Genomic DNA, 19,955 nt, shown 5'->3' with positions numbered 1-19,955 from the left:
CATCTGTGTACAGTGGTTTTGCTGACACCAAATGTTTCCCCTATTACTCTACTCAGCGCAAGCACCTATTGATTTGCTAATAACAGATTGACACCTGGTTACCCAAATAAACAGAAGAAACGACATGAGACATTCAAAGACCTTTAAAAAACAAAAGGTCAACAAAAAAACTTCCAAAATAAAGTACCAAATATGGTTTTCTCCATATTACTGTAATGCAAACCTATTTCCTAACAGCTGTAATTTAATAAACAATATAACAAAATATACTACATATTTGTTTAAAGTCACAAAATATTATAATTTATAGAAGGGCACTACATAAGTGAAGCATGATCATTAGCAAGAATCCTGTTATTGCATCAAGACACTTTGGTTTTCAAGATGAGTTTTACATCAAGAGATTCAGGGAGATCACCAATGGTCACTAGAGAAGATATTCCTTAATTTTTCCCATGATGGGGAAATTGTTTGGCATTGCAGCAGCAAACATCAAGGAGGAAAAAAAAGAACAGACAACAATAAATAATACATACATTGCTATAAAAAATTGAGTTTGTAAAAATACATAAAAAATCATTGTGATATATTATGTACAAACAAATACAAGCTATTTACACCCTATGTTATTGACCAACAGTGTTGGGCACGTTACTTTAAAAAAGTAATAAGTTATAGTTTCTAGTTACTTTCCCCAAAAAGTAACTGAGTTTGTAACAGAGTTACTACATGGTAAAAGTAATTAATTCCCAGGAAAAGCGGTACTTTTAAAAAAAAATTAAATGCTCAAATATGTCAAATTACCTAGACTTCTCTCCCTATACAATTAACCAACTTGCTCAGTTACATAGTGCAGGCTCCACAAGCTGCTGTAGTATCACTCCACCTATCAGCTGTTTGGATCAGCAGCGTGTGGAAGAAACTGAGTGATAAAAGGCTAGAGTAATTAGCACAAATCATTTATGAATAATAATTGATTAATTAAGTGAGTGAACTGAGTGACTTTAACGTTAATATTCAATGCAGCATATCCAAAATATCTTCCATACTTGAGTAACCTAAAAGAAAGTGTGTAGAAAAGATGATTGAGGCCTCCTGTCATCTACATGTCAATCAGCAGGATAAAGAGTCATGACGCACGTGAAAAAAAAAAATCTTCAGAGGATTGGCAGGATGCTCAGATTGGCTGCTGAGGTTTCTCTACTAGCAGAGGAAGCTAATAAAAGTCAGCTCCCAGGTTGTGCTTGCTTTAGTATAGGGTAAGGTGGCTATAGTGATGGGTTGGATCACTGTTATCTTATTCACTTTGCTGGCAGGGATAGAGTCAGAAAACCAAACATGCAAAATGATTGGTCAGACGGGGTTCATGGAATTTTCTCAGGACGGTGATCTTATTATTGGAGGGGTTTTCTCTGTAACTAGTACACGCAAATTGGTTGATAATGGCTACCAAGCTCTTCCGTATTCGTACTGCAAAAAGTAAGTGAATATGCAAGGGATATATTAAAAACTATGTTTTATTATAGGAATGTAATGTTTTATGTGTCAGTCTGTGTTGCAAAATGATAAATTAGTGATGTGTCAACACTGCTGTTTGCAGGTGGAATGACAGGGAATTGAAGTTTGCCAGGACAGTGATGTTTACAGTGGAGCAGATCAACAGAGATGCAAATATTCTTCCTGGAGTCAGTCTGGGCTATAAGCTGTTCAATGGCTGCGGGAGTGAAAACCTGATTCGAGCAGCTGTAGATGCTGTGAATGGAAACCACACAAAGGACTGCAGTGGCCAGATACAGGCTCTCTTAGGCCATTCGTCCTCTGGAGTGAGTGAAGATATAAACATCATACTAAGCTCACTATCTATTCCACAGGTGAGAAGACATGACAGGGAAACAACAAGAAACTGTGCATGATCTATTCACATTTACATCCTTCAAAAATATACTGTGTGTTTCTAACCATGTCCTCTTTCTTTGAAGGTGAGCCACCTCTCTACCTGTGCTTGTTTGAGTGACAAAAGATTGTATCCCACTTTCTTCAGAACTGTGCCAAGTGACCGCTTCCAAATCCTCGGTCTGGTGCAGCTTATGAAATACTTTGACTGGCGCTGGGTGGGGATAATTTACTCTGAAGGCTTGTACTCAGCGGAAGGTACAAATGAGTTTGTTAAGGAAGCAAAGAACGAGGGCATATGTGTTGAATACAGACTGCCTTACTCAAAGACTTCTGAAAAGCAGTTCAACACTATTGTAAAGACTCTGAGTGAGTCTTCATCAAAGGTGGTCCTGTTGTTTGTGTCCTTGTCGTACACCAAGTCATTCTTGTCAGAAATACAGAGTTATAACATAACTGGGAAGCAGTGGGTTGGCAGTGAGGCTTGGATCACACAAGTAGACCTGGCTTCAGATGAAAGAAAGGCAATTTTACAGGGGGCAATGGGATTTGCTCTCCCTCAGGCATCTATTCCAGGTCTTGGTGAATTCTTACTCAGCCTGAAACCTTTTGATGAACCACAAAGTGCCCTAATCAAAGCTTTCTGGGAGAATATCTTTGACTGCAGCTTCTCTCCATCAAATACTTCTGCCCTGTGCACTGGCACGGAAGATCTCAGTACAGTCTCCAGTGACTACACAGAAGTGAAAAATTTCAGGGCTGAGAATAATGTGTATAAAGCCGTATATTTGGTGGCATATGCCATTCATGCACTGTTGCAATGTCAAAATGGCTCAAATCCCCTCACAAGAAAACCCTGTGTGACCAAGAATGATGTTAGGCCAAATCTAGTAAGTTCTGGTTTATCTAATCAGGGATAAAAAAGAAAAAATGTGTTGTTCAATGTTTCTATTATTTGTGGCATGATGCAAAAAGTGAAGTAGTAAGCATTGAGTATACCCTTTGAACATTAAATATAATGATTGTTCCTGATTTGATTGTAAGTTATATGTATGCTAAGATGTTCTGATTGTCTCTCCGTAGGTGTTAGAATACATTAAGTATGTGAATTTCACAACACAGAGTGGGGCAAAGGTTTTCTTTGACAAAAATGGAGACTCAGTTGCCCAGTATGACCTAGTGAACTGGCAGATGAAAGATGATGGATCTGTTGAGATTGTACATATTGGTCAATACGATACCTCTGAGGTGGAACATTTCAAACTAAAGGAAAACACCAAAATAGTTTGGGGAGGAAATAGTAATGAGGTGAAGTGAGAATCATTTCAATTGGTCCTTTTACAGCCAAATCACAGTCTGTTGCATTAGTGAGTGTTTTACATGTGTTTCCCCCAATCAGGTGCCAAGGTCTGTCTGCAGAGAACCATGTCCACCAGGGACCCGGAAGGCAGTAAACAAGCGAAAGCCTGTGTGCTGCTTTGACTGCTTTGAGTGTCCTGAGGGAACAATCAGTAATCAGACAAGTGAGTCAAATTCATACATGTGTATTGGAGTAACGGAAAATAAAAGTGATGAAATTGATTTGATTGAAATTCAATTTAATACTATGTTTGTAGTTTTATTTAATTTCAAATCTTCCACACAGATTCTCCAGAGTGTTTCATCTGCCCCCCTGAATTCTGGCCAAATGAAAAAAAGGACCATTGTCTTCCAAAACCTACTGAGTACCTTTCCTACAAAGAGATCATGGGCGCACTTTTAACCGGATTTGGCTGTGTTGGAGTATTTTTATCTCTCCTCACCTCTATAATCTTTTTGACACATAAAGAGACACCCATTGTAAAAGCCAACAACTCTGAACTGAGCTTCCTGTTGCTCTTCTCATTAAAACTGTGTTTCCTGTGCTCTCTGACCTTCATCGGCCGGCCCTCTGAGTGGTCCTGCATGCTGCGACACACTGCGTTTGGCATCACCTTTGTCCTCTGTATCTCTTGTGTTCTGGGGAAAACTATAGTGGTGTTAATGGCCTTCAGGGCAACACTTCCAGGCAGTAATGTGATGAAGTGGTTTGGACCAGTACAGCAGAGACTCAGTGTTCTGACTTTCACTCTAATTCAGGTTGTGATTTGTATACTATGGCTGACAATCAACCCTCCATTCCCAAAGATGAATTTGAAGTACTATAAAGAAAAGATCATCTTAGAGTGTGCCTTAGGTTCAGTTGTAGGATTCTGGGCTGTGCTGGGTTATATCGGACTTCTTGCTATCATGTGTTTTATACTTGCTTTTCTTGCTAGAAAGCTGCCAGACAGCTTTAATGAAGCCAAACTGATCACCTTCAGCATGTTGATATTCTGTGCAGTCTGGATCACATTCATCCCAGCATATGTCAGCTCTCCTGGGAAGTTCACTGTGGCTGTGGAGATATTTGCTATTCTGGCTTCAAGTTTTGGTTTGTTAGTGTGTATTTTTTTCCCGAAGTGCTATATTATCATCTTCAGGCCAGAGCAAAATTCAAAAAAGCATATGATGGGAAAAATACCAACAAGAACTCTTTAAAATTTGAAAAGTTACCCAAGTGTGACTATAAATAAACCCACTTTTATGTGCAGTCTGACAGATGTTGTAGATGCACAGGCTACTGTTGTGACCTGCTGACTTGTTGTGATGTGCTGAATAAAGTGTAACTACGAAATTAGGTCTTCTCCATTTTTATTGAAATCATTCTGTAAAATATAAGCAGGACATGATGTTCAATTTGCATGAGTTCAATATATTAATTTTGGACATAACATTTTCAAATGACAAACATATTCAACTGATAAGAACTGGAAAAATGCAAAAAGTTTATTAGAGCAACTGCATTACAGAACAGGCAACAAATACATGTTTTGCATAAGATAGTAAACGTTGTAACGTATTGACTCATAGAAGATATGCAAGAGGTTAAATACACATTTATATTTGATATAAAGACACACATTTTCTAGACTACTGCAATTAGTATTGTATCTACATACGGTTAGTCTTAACAGGGGCACCTCTTTATTACTGAAGGTAACACTCTGCCATACATTTGAGTTTAACTGATACAACTAGGCCACAGTGCAGGATATATCTATTTTATCAAATGTTTCTGGGATTCATGCATTGATGTTAGATTCAAATAAATCAATAACAATGTGTCTGAGTTAACCCTTTGATAAATGTAGAATCAGGAGTTGTCCAGCAGATGTCACCATGTTAACTGCAAAAGTTAAAGCAGAAGTAAGGGGAATATTTGTGTTAATATAAGTCTTAAATAGTTATATCTTCCAACAGTAATCACTTATATAGAGTGTTTGGTCTGAAACACGGGTCTGTCAGTCACTCTGCTCTGCTGTAAACCGAGGAGAAAACTTTCCTTGTATCCTACAACCTTTATCCAATGAGGAGAGAGAACGGCATAAAGGGGCGGTCCTCTCTGTGTGTGCAGCCAAGGGATGCCCGTGAATGTGGTGACGTAGGGACGAGGGCGATGACTGCTAACTCCATCGGCTGAAAGGAAGTTACCGGATCGCTTACTTCTGCTTTAAACAATAAATTTGTTTCAACACAGTTCCTCCAAACTGATAGAATGATGTACAGTACAGTAGTACTAATACTTGGGTTTATATCAGATACCATCATGAGCAGCATGGGGGCACCGTGACGGTCCTGTCACCCTTCCTGTTCCCACTTTACACCTCCGACTTCCAGTTCTGCTCACAGCCACCTGCAGAAGTTCTCAGATGACTCTGCCATAGTTGGCTGTATCAGCAGAGGCCGGGAGTCGGAGTACAGGGGTGTGGTGGACAGGTTTGTTGAATGGTGTGGTCTAAACCACCTCCAGCTCAATACGACCAAAACAAAGGAGCTGTTGGTTGATTTTAGAAAATGCAGGACCAGTCCCTCTCCAGTCATTATCGACGGGATGGACGTGGACATTGTGGACAATTATAAGTATCTGGGGGTCTACATTGACAATAAACTGGACTGGGCCAAAAACACAGACGCAGTCTACAAAAAGGGTCAGAGCCGTCTATATTTTTTCAGGAGGCTCAGGTCATTTAACGTCTGCAGCACCATTCTGCAGATGTTTTACAACTCTGTGGTTGCCAGTGTCATGTTTTATGCTGTGGTGTGCTGGGGGAGCAGGTTGAAGACAGCTGATGTCAACAGACTCAACAAGCTGATCAGGAAAGCTGGCTCTGTCCTGGGTGTCGAACTGGAGTCTGTGGTGGAGCGGTCAAAGTGGAGGATGCTGGCGAAGCTCAGCATCATGGACAACACCTCTCATCATCTGATTTTAATCTCAATGGATCATTCCTGAATAAATAAAGGTTAAATAAAAAAAAAATCATCCTCTGCTTTCAGAGCTGTCTATCGTTTTTTAAATAATCAATCAATCAATCCATCCATCCATCCATCCATCCATCCATCCATCCATCCATCCATCCATCCATCCATCCATCCATCTATCTATTTGTTTCTACCAGCAAGAAAGCAACTGGACGCTCTCAAGCCAGGAAAAGTGGCAGATACACAGTTATTGGGGGCGCTCACTCACCTGTGCGACCCGTGCAGCTTGCAGCAGCGTTTGTTTGTTTGATTGTCTGCGTGTTTTGATGTTCCTCTTTTCACGCTCCTAATATTTAATGCCTCGGAGTACAAGTGGAATCACGTTTTAACCATGAAGGGGGTCTACATTGGGATTTTCGCCACACTTTGGACTCTGGTGTGTCAATGCACTAGCGGGCACCAAGATGGTGGAGAAGTGAATGCTGGAAGGATCACCTACAGCTGGGAGTTACTGCTGGCTCTCCGTTCACCAGCAACAGGACACCCCCCCTGCTCACCATGGAGGACTTTTAACACCACAGTAAGTGGATCTCCTCTGAGGAAACGCCGGAGGAAAAGAGGGAGGAGAGATGGCGTTAAGCGCAGGCTGAGAAGATCCGGGCTGGGTGATAGACGTCAGCTTCCACCTCTCCCAACAGTCTTACTCTCCAATGTCCAGTCCATTCGGAACAAAATGGACGAGCTTGAGATCTACGCAAGGTGGAAACTTGAGTTTAGAGAGACGTGTCTCCTCGCGTTCACTGAGACGTGGTTGGGAGAACGAGATAAGAATGAGGATCTTCACATAACTGGCTTCGGCCCCCCTATCCGTCTCGATCGCTCTCCTCTCGCTACAAACAAGTCTAAGGGAGGCGGAGTATGTTTTTATATTAATGAGAGATACTGTAAGACTGTAGTGGTGCGGAAGAGAATATGCACATCGGATATTGAACTTTTGTGTATCTCACTTCGTCCCTTCTATCTGCCGAGGGAATTCCCTCAGCAGTTTTTTCCCTTGTTTACATTCATCCGAGAGCTGACGTCACGGCAGCTTGTCAGCTGATCGAGGACGTGAGCAACAAATTGAACGCGCTCTGCCCTGATGCTCCTAAATTTGTTTTAGGAGATTTTAATCACTGTCGAATTGACAAAACATTGAGAACATATGAACAGTATGTCACCTTGTGGTATATTGATGTGTTGATGAAAAGAAGGGATCACCGCTGACACGTCTTCAATTGTATTCAAAAAAGAAGTTTATTAACAAGAAGAAGATCAGTGTACAAAAATGCTGAATCCTGGAGCATCTCTGGTCCAAAATGAGATCTCTCTCTCTCAACCCAAAAACCTTCCTTTTTATATGTTGGCTTATCTCCAACACTCCACCTTCTCCAGACAGAGAGAAACCTCCCGTCCAGATGTCCAATGACCTTTGACTTGACCCTTTAACTTTTAGGCTAGCGAAAAACCCCATGTCCTGTATCCCATGTCTCTTACCCATTAGAGAAGACAACCGGGTCATTCAGTCGTCTTGGACCATGCCTATCCCATTAGGTCGGATGACTTCTAAGCAAATTATGGAACGCATGAAGTAGAGCATCTGTCCAAAAAAGGCCTACATACATACAAAGAAGAACATACAAACATACAAAGAAGAACATACAATACTTTAAGTTATTAAAGTAAAAAAGTTAAGGTGTATAATACACTACAACCTGTCCAACAACTATGAGGAACTCCACTATCGACCTGTGCTATGGTTCAGTAGCCAATGCTTACCGGTCCATTCGTATGCCCTCCTTTGGAGCTTCCTATCATAGCAGTATTCTACTTCTACCGATCTACAGGCCAGTCTGTAAACGACGAGAGCAGACTATAAAGACAGTGAAATGCTGGTCAGAGGACAGTATTGACAATCTGAAAGCTTGCTTTGAATGCACAGCTTGGGATGTTTTTTATGATTCTTGTTCCAACCTGAATGAACTGACACAGACTGTCTCCTCCTATATATCCTTCTGTGTTGACATTAATATCCCCCAGAAGAACATCACTGTCTACCCCAACAACAAACCGTGGGTCACTAAAGACTTAAACATTTTTATAAATAAGAAGAAAAAAAATATTTTACACAGGGAACAACCAGGAAAGGAAAGACATCAACAAAGAGGTTAAGAACGAAATTCGGAAAGTCAAAAGAGCTTATAAAGACAAGGTGGAACACAAGTATAGCAGTGGTGATCTGAGGGCGGCCTGGAGAGGCATTAAATCCATGGCCTCAGTCACTAACTTCCAGGATGAAAACATCAGGGCACCAATTAGAATAGAGGGTAGCAATGAAGATCTGCCCAATGCTTTTAATCTTTTTTACTCCCGGTTCGAAAACCATGACCTCTCAGACAAATTTTCTCTCCAATGTATTTCCACTGTCACTGACTGTGATATGGTCATCAGTGAGGAGTGTGTAAACAACCTCCTGAAGAAGGTCAATGTAAGAAAGGCCTGTGGCCCAGATGAAATTTGTGGACGCACATTTGTGCTGACCAACTTAGCGGTGTTCTCCACCACATTTTTCAGATGTCACTTAATTGCAGTCAAGTACCTGATTTATGGAAATCCTCAACCATAATCCCTGTTCCAAAAAACTCATCCCCCAAACAATTCAATGATTTTAGACCAGTAGCACTTACATCACTGTGTATGAAGGTCTTCGAGAAAATTATGAAGAACATGATTATGTCACGTAGGGGAGCATTAACCTACTCCAGATTGCTTATCAGGCAGGGAAAGGCGTGGAGGACGCCAAGCTTTTTATCCTTAACTGCCTCTACAAACACCTGGAAAAACCCCAAGCCCATGCTCGGCTCTTATTCGCTGACTTCTCTTCAGCTTTTAATTTGATGCAGCCGCATCTTTTACTCAAGAGGCTAATAAGTGATTTTAATTTGCCCCACCAGATTGTTTTATGGCTGTCAGATTTTTTAACCAACAGAAAGCAGAGGGTTTATGTAAATGGATGTGTTTCAGACTCCCTATCTTTGTCCACCGGTTCACCACAAGGGTGTGTCCTTTCCTCCCTACTTTTTATTTTATATACAGATGAATGCAGGAGCGTTAGGCAAGGCAGCTACCTAGCCAAATTATCTGACGACACTGCACTGCTGTCCCTTCTTCAGGGATCTGAAGCAGGACACGGGGAGGCTCTTGTTGATTTTGTTTCATGGTGTGACAACAACTACTTAGACTTAAATGTGTCCAAAACGAAGGAGCTTATAATTGATTTTAGATGCAACAAAATCCCAGCTGCAGATAGCACCATCCATGGTAAAACTGTGGAAAGAGTTCCCTCATATAAATATCTAGGTACCTTTTTTGATGAGAAGTTAAAATTTGATGTGAACACTGCAGACATTGTAAAGCGAGGGCAACAGAAAATTAATCTTCTCCGCAAATTGAACTCTTTTTCTGTCAGCCCTGTTATTCTGTGTCGTTTTTACCAGTCTTTTATCGAAAGTCTCCTGTGTTTTTCCTTTATCTGCTGGTTTCCCAGCCTCACAGTGAAAGATAAAAACAGCTTGTACAGCATTATAAAACAGTTTTTGTGACCAACAAACTTTGAGGAAAGTAAATGGTCACGTGCTGTCAAGTGAATTCTCTCTGTTGCCCTCAGGTCGTCGCTATGTTTCACCTGTCTGCAAGACAAACCGTTTTTTAAAATCTTTTATCCCCTCTGCTATTCGCCTCTTAAATTCTTTATAATGATTTTATTCCTCTTACCATGCACATTTTATTGGTCAAACATGTGCAACGTATGTATTTATTCACTCATTCAACTGATCTTTGACAACACTGTACCCTTGGCATCCTATTCTATTTATTTACCTTATCTTTTATATGTATTTATTGTGTGTACTGTGATTTTTTTGGACTGTGCGAGCTGCTGAAATCAATTGCCCCTGGTGGGATTAATAAAGTTGTTTGAAGTTGAAGTTAAAGCGAATGTGACAGTTGAGGGTCCTGTCACTATACCTCCAATTGATCATGCCAAATTCTGGCGTTGTCGGCAGGATCCATGTACTGTAGCACTAGTGGTGGGTCCATGGATTCCTAATGTGTGGCAGCCTGCATGGAGCACGAAGACGTGCTTGTGAAAAGAGGGGGAGAGATGTGACAGTTGAGGGTCCTGTCACTATACCTCCAATCATGCGCCCTGGCTACTTGGCCAAGGGGATGTCCCTTTGGCCAAGTAGTTAGCGTGCATGACTCTTACCCGGGAGTCTGGGGTTCGAAGCCCGCCCGGGCCCTCTTCACCTTGCCACACGAAGAAAAGGAAATCTGAGTCCAAGCCTTGAGAGCTATGTTGCAATGAGTAGGAGAACCGCTGCAGTAAGCTTGGAAGCCTATAGGTGGAGCCACCATGGGTGATAGTAGCTTGATGGTCTTCTGACTTGACAGCGTCCAGTCGCTATTTTTTATACAAGCCCACGCACCAAACGCCCAAATTCACCTGCGCTCTGTCATTCTCCTCAGCACCATACCAGAGGTGCAGGTTACTGGCAATGGAAAGGTCCTGATCAGGAAGCGTATCATTGCCTGAGACATCCTCCACATATCTGACCACGTGATGGCTCTCTTAATCATCGCAGCCAGGTTGTCCATCTTCTTGCTGATTCTGGCTCACAGCTTTGATTTGGTAGCTCTCCTCTTCCATCTTTATGACTTCAGAGATCACAAGGTCTTCCCTTTCTTTCTTCGTTGATTTGTACCAATCCCCACCCAAAACCTGGTCTGCCTTGCTGCAGAAACCCAACGATCTCCTGTTTTTTTCTGGCAATGGATTGCCTGGTTGACTGTGTGGCATCCCACTTACATCCTGTGTGAACTCTGGCTTTGCTGTTTTGGACAAACAGGTCAGGTGAGTCTCTCAGCTAAAACACACAACGCTTATAAATAAACAGTTAAACACACATAAAGATTGCAGGATGCCAATACCTCACTGGTGCAAGGTGTGATACATTAATATTGGCATGAGGCATGTCTGTATTGATATGGATGTGTATAAAAACATACTTACTCATCAACACACATACATATTGTATACAGTTACACTAATCCAATCAATTCTCAAGAAATACAAATGTGCTCCTGTGCCAGTCTCACCATATTTTAGAGCGTCAAAATCATGTGTGTCATCATGTGTTTAATGCCATCAATAAATGACAAGGACTTAAAAGTGTAATACTGTATAAAATAAATAAAAGACTTATAGAGTCACTCAAAATAGTAAGTGTATTAATGACATTATGTAATTTGTGAGTGATTGTGTTACATATGCCTATACTTTAATTATGGCAGCCATATTTCCCTGTCCTGTGGGAAATGAAATAGCCTTTTATGAAGAGAGCACATCTCCCTACACTCGACTCTGTTGTTATAAGAGCTGAGTCCTCACCTCTTAAAAAAAACATGCAGAGACTTATTCATTTATGGTTGTCCATTCTTTACATGAGCACAGTGTATGGCTGTGAACTGTTTGCCAGATTTGACATGCCAAGTCTGTTCAAGCAGGGAGATATAATGATCGGGGGGATTTTCCCAGTTTTCAACAAAGAGATTGGCAGCACCACTACATATGAAAGGGAGCCACCTGCAGTGAAGTGTACAGGGTAAGTTTTACAAATCTTACTTATACACCTTTCACATGTGCTTCTTCATTTTGTAGCTGTTCTTCATTGTCATACCAAAATCCCTTTAGATTTGACCTGCGAGCTTTTCGATGGACCCAAGTCATGATATTTGCAATCGAAGAAATCAACAAAGAGTCTGCTCTACTTCCAAACATATCTCTTGGCTACAGGATCCTTAACTCCTGTGCATCTCCTACAAACACTTTACGTGCTGCACTATCTCTGGCTAGTGGGCCAGAGGAGATAAAATCAACCTCCCCCTGTCCTCCAGCTATATCTGCCCTCATCGCAGAGGCAGGATCATCTCAGTCCTTAGCTGTGGCTGGAGCTCTGGGACCATTTCAAGTGCCAATAGTAAGATATGAAATAATGTTTTATTTTGTTGGTGACCTATGATATTTGATGATGATGCTTTTGTTGAGTTGGCTTGTATTTCATCAGATGATCTTTTTATAGGTTAGTTACTTCGCAACGTGTGCTTGTCTGAGTGACAAAGCTAAATACCCTACTTTCTTCCGGACAATCCCCAGCGACTTTTTCCAGGCAAAAGCTTTGGCAGCACTGGTCAAACGTTTTGGCTGGCAGTGGATTGGGACCATACAATCAGATAATGACTATGGTCGAAATGGGATCCAGGCTTTCAGTGAAGAGGTGAAAAAGCTTGGTGTTTGTATTGCATTTGTTGGTACAATTCTACGCACATTCACTAGAGATAAGATTCTGGATGTTGTGGAAATTATCAAACAGTCCACTGTCAAAGTTATTCTGGCTTTTGCACCTGAGGGTGACTTTTATCCCCTGATGAAAGAAATAGTCAAACAGAACATTACTGGAATTCAGTGGATTGCTAGTGAGGCCTGGATAACAGCATCACGGCCCTCCACACCTGAAATCTACCAAGCTTTTGGTGGAGCCCTGGGATTTGTGGTGCAGAAGATGGCTATTCCAAATCTAAAACCGTTCCTGACAGGCATTAGCCCTTACACAGATCCAGATGCGGCATTTGTGAAGGTCTTCTGGGAGATTATGGTGGGCTGTAGAGCTGTTTTACCTGGAGAGCAAACAGCTACAACAACTGAAGTATGCACAGGCAATGAGACATTAATACATTCCCAGGATATGTTCTTTAATGTCACAGAGCTCAGAGTGTCCTATAATGTGTATACAGCAGTTTATGCCATTGCACATGCCCTACATCAGCTGATATTCTGTCATCCAGCTGGAGAAAAAACCACGAGGGCATGTTTAAATATTTCAGAAATTCAATCCAGACAGGTGAGAATTAAGTCAACTGACTGTCTGCACACCAACAATGATTTTATCTTTAGAGAGATTAATATGAACTCTTGACTTTCCTTTTACCTCAGGTCACTGCTCACCTACATAAGGTAAATTTCACAAATCAGTTTGGGGATAATGTGTTCTTTGATGAGAATGGCGACCCTCCTGCTTCCTATGACATTATTAACTGGCAGCTGAGAGATGGTCAGGTACGACATGTGACACTGGGTCATTTTGCTTCTGCTGCTAATGGTGATTATAAACTCAGCATCCAGGAGGAAGAGATAGTGTGGAGGACAGGGAAAATGGTAATCATGTAGACATATTTTTTCATGCAATAATATTGTCTTTATTAATATGTCTATTTGAATAATGACATTAACTGAATATGGCTGCACTAATCTTTTTTTCCCCTACAGGTTCCCTCATCAGTGTGCTCTAATGTTTGTCCAGTGGGAACTAGGAAAGCTCAAATTAAAGGAAAACCCACTTGCTGTTTTGACTGTATCCCATGTGCTGATGGAACTATAGCCAACACAACAGGTACAACTACGTGTCCAAAGTATGTGTATATGCAGTTACTGTAGTAGAAGTGAGACGAATCTCCCTGCACAGCCACAATTCCTCAGGTGCTGGTGGGCAGCAGGAGGCCTGACGACGCACAAGCAAAACGCGTTGTTCACAATAAATTGTATCAGCACAGAGTCTTATCAGTGTGCAGTGGTTGTTTTTCTCAATCTGTTTAACATGCAGTTAGTGTTTGCATATATTTCATGTTGACAATACTTATACATGCCACTGTACCTGCATTGTGTTGAATTTGTATTGTCAGCAAACAGGATTATCCAGTTGGATAACTCATACTTTCTATTTATTTGCCCCCACAGGTGCAGCAGACTGCACACCATGTCCACAGGAATACTGGTCCAGTGAAAAGAAAGCTGAGTGCGTTCCCAAAACAATAGAATTCCTGATCTACCATGAGCCAATGGGGATAGCTATCACAGTTGTTTCCCTACTAGGGGCCTCCCTGTCACTGGCTACTGTTATAGTTTTTGTCAAGTACAGAGAAACCCCTGTGGTTAAGGCCAGCAACTCTGAGTTGAGCTGTTTCCTGTTGTTTTCTCTTTTTCTGTGTTTTCTCTGTCCTCTCACTTTTATTGGCAGACCCACAGTCTGGACTTGCATGCTCCGCCACACGGCTTTTGGTGTGACATTTGCGTTTTGTATTTCTTGTGTGTTAGGAAAAACCATTGTTGTTGTAACAGCTTTCAAAGCCACGTTTCCTGGAAACAAAGTTGCAGGAAAGTTTGGTCCTGCACAGCAAAGAATTATAGTTTGCTCCTGCACTTTAATTCAGATTGTAATATGTATATTGTGGCTTAAATTAAATCCCCCTTTCCCAGACATGGTCTTCAGATACAGCAACAAAAAGATTGTATTAGAATGTAACACAGGCTCTGAGGCTGCATTCTATGTAGTGCTGGGCTATATAGGAATCCTTGCAATCATTTGTCTGGTACTGGCATTTCTAGCAAGAAAGTTGCCTGATAACTTTAATGAGGCCAAATTTATCACCTTCAGCATGCTGATATTTTGTGCAGTCTGGATCACATTCATCCCTGCATATGTCAGTTCTCCTGGGAAGTTCACTGTAGCAGTGGAAACGTTTGCAATTTTGTCTTCAGCATTTGGCTTATTGATCTCTATTTTTGCACTTAAATGCTACATAATATTGATCAAACCAGAAACAAATACCAAGAAACATGTCATGACAAAAAAAATTGGACAAAAAATATAATTTCTTGATTTTAAAGGACAATACTGGTGGTACTGCCAATCTTTTATGGTGTTTGTATGAGGATCTGCATTTCATATGACTTCATAGAATGCATCAAATGTTCTGCACCATCAGTAAAGACAATGGAAGGAGATTATAAATGAGTTTGTGATTTATAAGTAATTGATTAATCATAATTAGCCTACTCAATAATTGTAATTTAAATTGACAGAATAATAAATACTGTATGTATGACTATGCACTGCTCATACTTGTGTGTTCAGTAAATGTGTTTTATAAAACTAAGCTGTGACGAGTAATTGTTTATTTACAAAAAAAAAAGAAAAGAAATCTGTGATCACTATATAAATTATATTTGGCAATAGGAGTGGACTGACAAAAAAATAGCCCTGACATTTTTGAACACACAGCGCTTACAAATAAACAGTTAAACACACATAAAGATTGCAGGATGCCAAGACCTCACTGGTGCAAGGTGTGATACATTAATATTGGCATGAGGCATGTCTGTATTGATATGGATGTGTATATGATGATTTATGAGTATGAACCTGTAAAAAAAAACATACTTACTCATCAACACACATACATATCGTATACAGTTACACTAATCCAAACAAATGTGCTCCTGCGCCAGTCTCACCATATTTTAGAGCATCAAAATCATGTGTGTCATCATGTGTTTTATGCCATCAATAAATGACAAGGACTTAAAAGTGTAATACTGTAAAAAATAAATAAAAAATAAAATGAATAAAAGACTTATAGAGTCACTCAAAATAGTATATGTACTGAGTGTATTAATGACATCATATAATTTGTGAGTGATTGTGTTACATATGCCTATACTTTAATTATGGCAGCCATATTTCCCTGTCCTGTGGGAAATGAAATAGCCTTTTATGAAGAGAGCACATCTCCCTACACTCGACTCTGTTGTTATAAGAGCTGAGTCCTCACCTCTTTAAAAAAAAACATGCAGAGCAAACATGCAGAGACTTACTCTCTTATGGTTGTCCATTCTTTACATGAGCACAGTGTATGGCTGTGAACTGTTTGCCAGATTTGACATGCCAAGTCTGTTCAAGCAGGGAGATATAATGATCGGGGGGATTTTCCCAGTTTTCAACAAAGAGATTGGCAGCACCACTACATATGAAAGGGAGCCACCTGCAGTGAAGTGTGCAGGGTAAGTTTTACAAATCTTACTTATACACCTTTCACATGTGCTTCTTCATTTTGTAGCTGTTCTTCATTGTCATACCAAAATCCCTTTAGATTTGACCTGCGAGCTTTTCGATGGACCCAAGTCATGATATTTGCAATCGAAGAAATCAACAAAGAGTCTGCTCTACTTCCAAACATATCTCTTGGCTACAGGATCCTTAACTCCTGTGCATCTCCTACAAACACTTTACGTGCTGCACTATCTCTGGCTAGTGGGCCAGAGGAGATAGAATCAACTTCTCCCTGTCCTCCAGCTATATCTGCCCTCATCGCAGAGTCAGGATCATCTCAGTCCTTAGCTGTGGCTGGAGCTCTGGGACCATTTCAAGTGCCAATAGTAAGAGATGAAATAATGTTTTATTTTGTTGGTGACCTATGATATTTGATGATGATGCTTTTGTTGAGTTGGCTTGTATTTCATCAGATGATCTTTTTATAGGTTAGTTACTTCTCAACGTGTGCTTGTCTGAGTGACAAAGCTAAATACCCTACTTTCTTCCGGACAATCCCCAGCGACTTCTTCCAGGCAAAAGCTTTGGCCGCACTGGTCAAACGTTTTGGCTGGCAGTGGATTGGGACCATACAATCAGATAATGACTATGGTCGAAATGGGATCCAGGCTTTCAGTGAAGAGGTGAAAAAGCTTGGTGTATGTATTGCATTTGTTGGTACAATTCTACGCACATTCACTAGAGATAGGATTCTGGATGTTGTGGAAATGATCAAACAGTCCACTGTCAAAGTTATTCTGGCTTTTGTACCCGAGGGTGACTTTTATCCCCTGATGAAAGAAATAGTAAAACAGAACATTACTGGAATTCAGTGGATTGCTAGTGAGGCCTGGATAACAGCATCACGGCCCTCCACACCTGAAATCTACCAAGCTTTTGGTGGAGCCCTGGGATTTGTGGTGCAGAAGATGGCTATTCCAAATCTAAAACCATTCCTGACAGGCATTAGCCCTTACACAGATCCAGATGCGGCATTTGTGAAGGTCTTCTGGGAGATTATGGTGGGCTGTAGAGCTGTTTTACCTGGAGAGCAAACAGCTACAACAACTGAAGTATGCACAGGCAATGAGACATTAATACATTCCCAGGATATGTTCTTTAATGTCACAGAGCTCAGAGTGTCCTATAATGTGTATACAGCAGTTTATGCCATTGCACATGCCCTACATCAGCTGATATTCTGTCATCCAGCTGGAGAAAAAACCACGACGGCATGTTTAAATATTTCAGAGATTCAATCCAGACAGGTGAGAATTAAGTCAACTGACTGTCTGCACATCAACAATGATTTTATCTTTAGAGAGACTAATATGAACTCTTGACTTTCCTTTTACCTCAGGTCACTGCTCACCTACATAAGGTACATTTCACAAATCAGTTTGGGGATAATGTGTTCTTTGATGAGAATGGCGACCCTCCTGCTTCCTATGACATTATTAACTGGCAGCTGAGAGATGGTCAGGTACGACATGTGACACTGGGTCATTTTGCTTCTGCTGCTAATGGTGATTATAAACTCAGCATCCAGGAGGAAGAGATAGTGTGGAGGACAGGAAAAACGGTAATCATATAGACATATTTTCTCATGCAATAATATTGTCTTTATTAATATGTCCTGTTGAATAATGACATTAACTGAATATGGCTGTGCTAATCTTTTTTTCCCCTGCAGGTTCCCTCATCAGTGTGCTCTAATGTCTGTCCAGTGGGAACTAGGAAAGCTCAAATCAAAGGAAAACCCACTTGCTGTTTTGACTGTATCCCATGTGCTGATGGAACTATAGCCAACACAACAGGTACAACTACGTGTCCAAAGTATGTGTATATGCAGTTACTGTAGTAGAAGTGAGACGAATCTCCCTGCACAGCCACAATTCCTCAGGTGCTGGTGGGCAGCAGGAGGCCTGACGACGCACAAGCAAAACTCGTTGTTCACAATAAATTGTATCAGCACAGAGTCTTATCAGTGTGCAGTGGTTGTTTTTCTCAATCTGTTTAACATGCAGTTAATGTTTGCATATATTTCATGTTGACAATACTTATACATGCCACTGTACCTGCATTGTGTTGAATTTGTATTAATTGTCAGCAAACAGGATTATCCAGTTGGATAACTCATACTTTTTATTTATTTGCCCCCACAGGTGCAGCAGACTGCACACCATGTCCACAGGAATACTGGTCCAGTGAAAAGAAAGCTGAGTGCATTCCCAAAACAATAGAATTTCTGATCTACCATGAGCCAATGGGGATAGCTATCACAGTTGTTTCCCTACTAGGGGCCTCCCTGTCACTGGCTACTGTAATAGTTTTTGTCAAGTACAGAGAAACCCCTGTGGTTAAGGCCAGCAACTCTGAGTTGAGCTGTTTCCTGTTGTTTTCTCTTTTTCTGTGTTTTCTCTGTCCTCTCACTTTTATTGGCAGACCCACAGTCTGGACTTGCATGCTCCGCCACACGGCTTTTGGTGTGACATTTGCGTTTTGTATTTCCTGTGTGTTAGGAAAAACCATTGTTGTTGTATCAGCTTTCAAAGCCACGTTTCCTGGAAACAAAGTTGCAGGAAAGTTTGGTCCTGCACAGCAAAGAATTATAGTTTGCTCCTGCACTTTAATTCAGATTGTAATATGTATATTGTGGCTTAAATTAAATCCCCCTTTCCCAGACATGGTCTTCAGATACAGCAACAAAAAGATTGTATTAGAATGTAACACAGGCTCTGAGGCTGCATTCTATGTAGTGCTGGGCTATATAGGAATCCTTGCAATCATTTGTCTGGTACTGGCATTTCTAGCAAGAAAGTTGCCTGATAACTTTAATGAGGCCAAATTTATCACCTTCAGCATGCTGATATTTTGTGCAGTCTGGATCACATTCATCCCTGCATATGTCAGTTCTCCTGGGAAGTTCACTGTAGCAGTGGAAACATTTGCAATTCTGTCTTCAGCATTTGGCTTATTGATTTCTATTTTTGCACCTAAATGCTACATAATATTGATCAAACCAGAAAAAAATACCAAGAAACATGTCATGACAAAACAAATTGGACAAAAAATATAATTTCTTGATTTTAAAGGACAATACTGGTGGTATTGCCAATCTTTTATGTTGTTTGTATGAGGATCTGCATTTCATATGACTTCATAGAATGCATAAAATGTTCTGCACCATCAGTAAAGACAATGGAAGGAGATTATTTAAATGAGTTTGTGATTTAAAAGTAATTGATAAATCATAATTACTCAATAATTGTAATTTAAATTGACAGAATAATACATACCGTATGTATTTCTATGCACTGGTCATATTGTGTGTTCAGTAAATGTGTTTTATAAAACTAAGCTGTGACGAGTAATTGTTTATTCACAAACAAAAAAAAATCTATGTGATCGGAATATAATTTATATTTGGCGATAGGGGTGGACTGACAAAAAAATAGCCCTGACATTTTTGGCCCAGACCGTCTCTCAACACTATCGGTTCGGTGCCACCAGGGTTAGGGTTAGGGTTTTTTTTTAGTGGTTGTTTATCCATGTCCTCCTCACCTGAGGCCTGGCTGTCTAAGGCTGTCTTTACACTACAAGGTTCAAGTGGCCCAATTCTGATATTTTCCTCTCAAGTGGCACAGATCTGATCTGTAACTAACATGAATATGTGAATGGGAAAAAACGCAAGATATGAGATATTGTCAGATTGGATTC

At 40.6% G+C, this 19,955-nt stretch overlaps 3 protein-coding genes across 3 annotated transcripts; all 3 read left to right on the top strand.

The window, feature by feature from the left end:
• Positions 1-1,276: 1,276 nt before the first annotated feature.
• LOC310995899 (extracellular calcium-sensing receptor-like) lies at positions 1,277-4,452 on the top strand (the record flags this gene model as incomplete). The annotated part of the gene is made up of 6 exons (XM_083985089.1): positions 1,277-1,479; positions 1,601-1,871; positions 1,980-2,783; positions 2,977-3,201; positions 3,293-3,416; positions 3,539-4,452. The coding sequence occupies 6 exons, from the start codon at positions 1,277-1,279 to the stop codon at positions 4,450-4,452; spliced, it is 2,541 nt and encodes an 846-aa protein (XP_083841215.1).
• Positions 4,453-11,796: 7,344 nt separating this feature from the next.
• LOC310996348 (extracellular calcium-sensing receptor-like) lies at positions 11,797-15,018 on the top strand (the record flags this gene model as incomplete). Its single annotated transcript, XM_083985724.1, has 6 exons — positions 11,797-11,915; positions 12,005-12,290; positions 12,393-13,211; positions 13,304-13,525; positions 13,637-13,760; positions 14,105-15,018. 6 exons carry the CDS (start codon positions 11,797-11,799, stop codon positions 15,016-15,018), a joined length of 2,484 nt encoding a protein of 827 aa, XP_083841850.1.
• Positions 15,019-16,088: 1,070 nt separating this feature from the next.
• LOC310996347 (extracellular calcium-sensing receptor-like) lies at positions 16,089-19,314 on the top strand (the record flags this gene model as incomplete). The annotated part of the gene is made up of 6 exons (XM_083985723.1): positions 16,089-16,207; positions 16,297-16,582; positions 16,685-17,503; positions 17,596-17,817; positions 17,929-18,052; positions 18,401-19,314. The coding sequence occupies 6 exons, from the start codon at positions 16,089-16,091 to the stop codon at positions 19,312-19,314; spliced, it is 2,484 nt and encodes an 827-aa protein (XP_083841849.1).
• Positions 19,315-19,955: the final 641 nt, after the last annotated feature.

This window comes from Trachurus trachurus, assembly GCF_905171665.1.
Source record: "Trachurus trachurus genome assembly, chromosome: 13".
In the NCBI taxonomy this organism is placed as follows: domain Eukaryota; kingdom Metazoa; phylum Chordata; class Actinopteri; order Carangiformes; family Carangidae; genus Trachurus; species Trachurus trachurus.
Note: the sequence above shows the minus strand (reverse complement) of the source record. Positions and strands in the feature narration are given on the sequence as shown.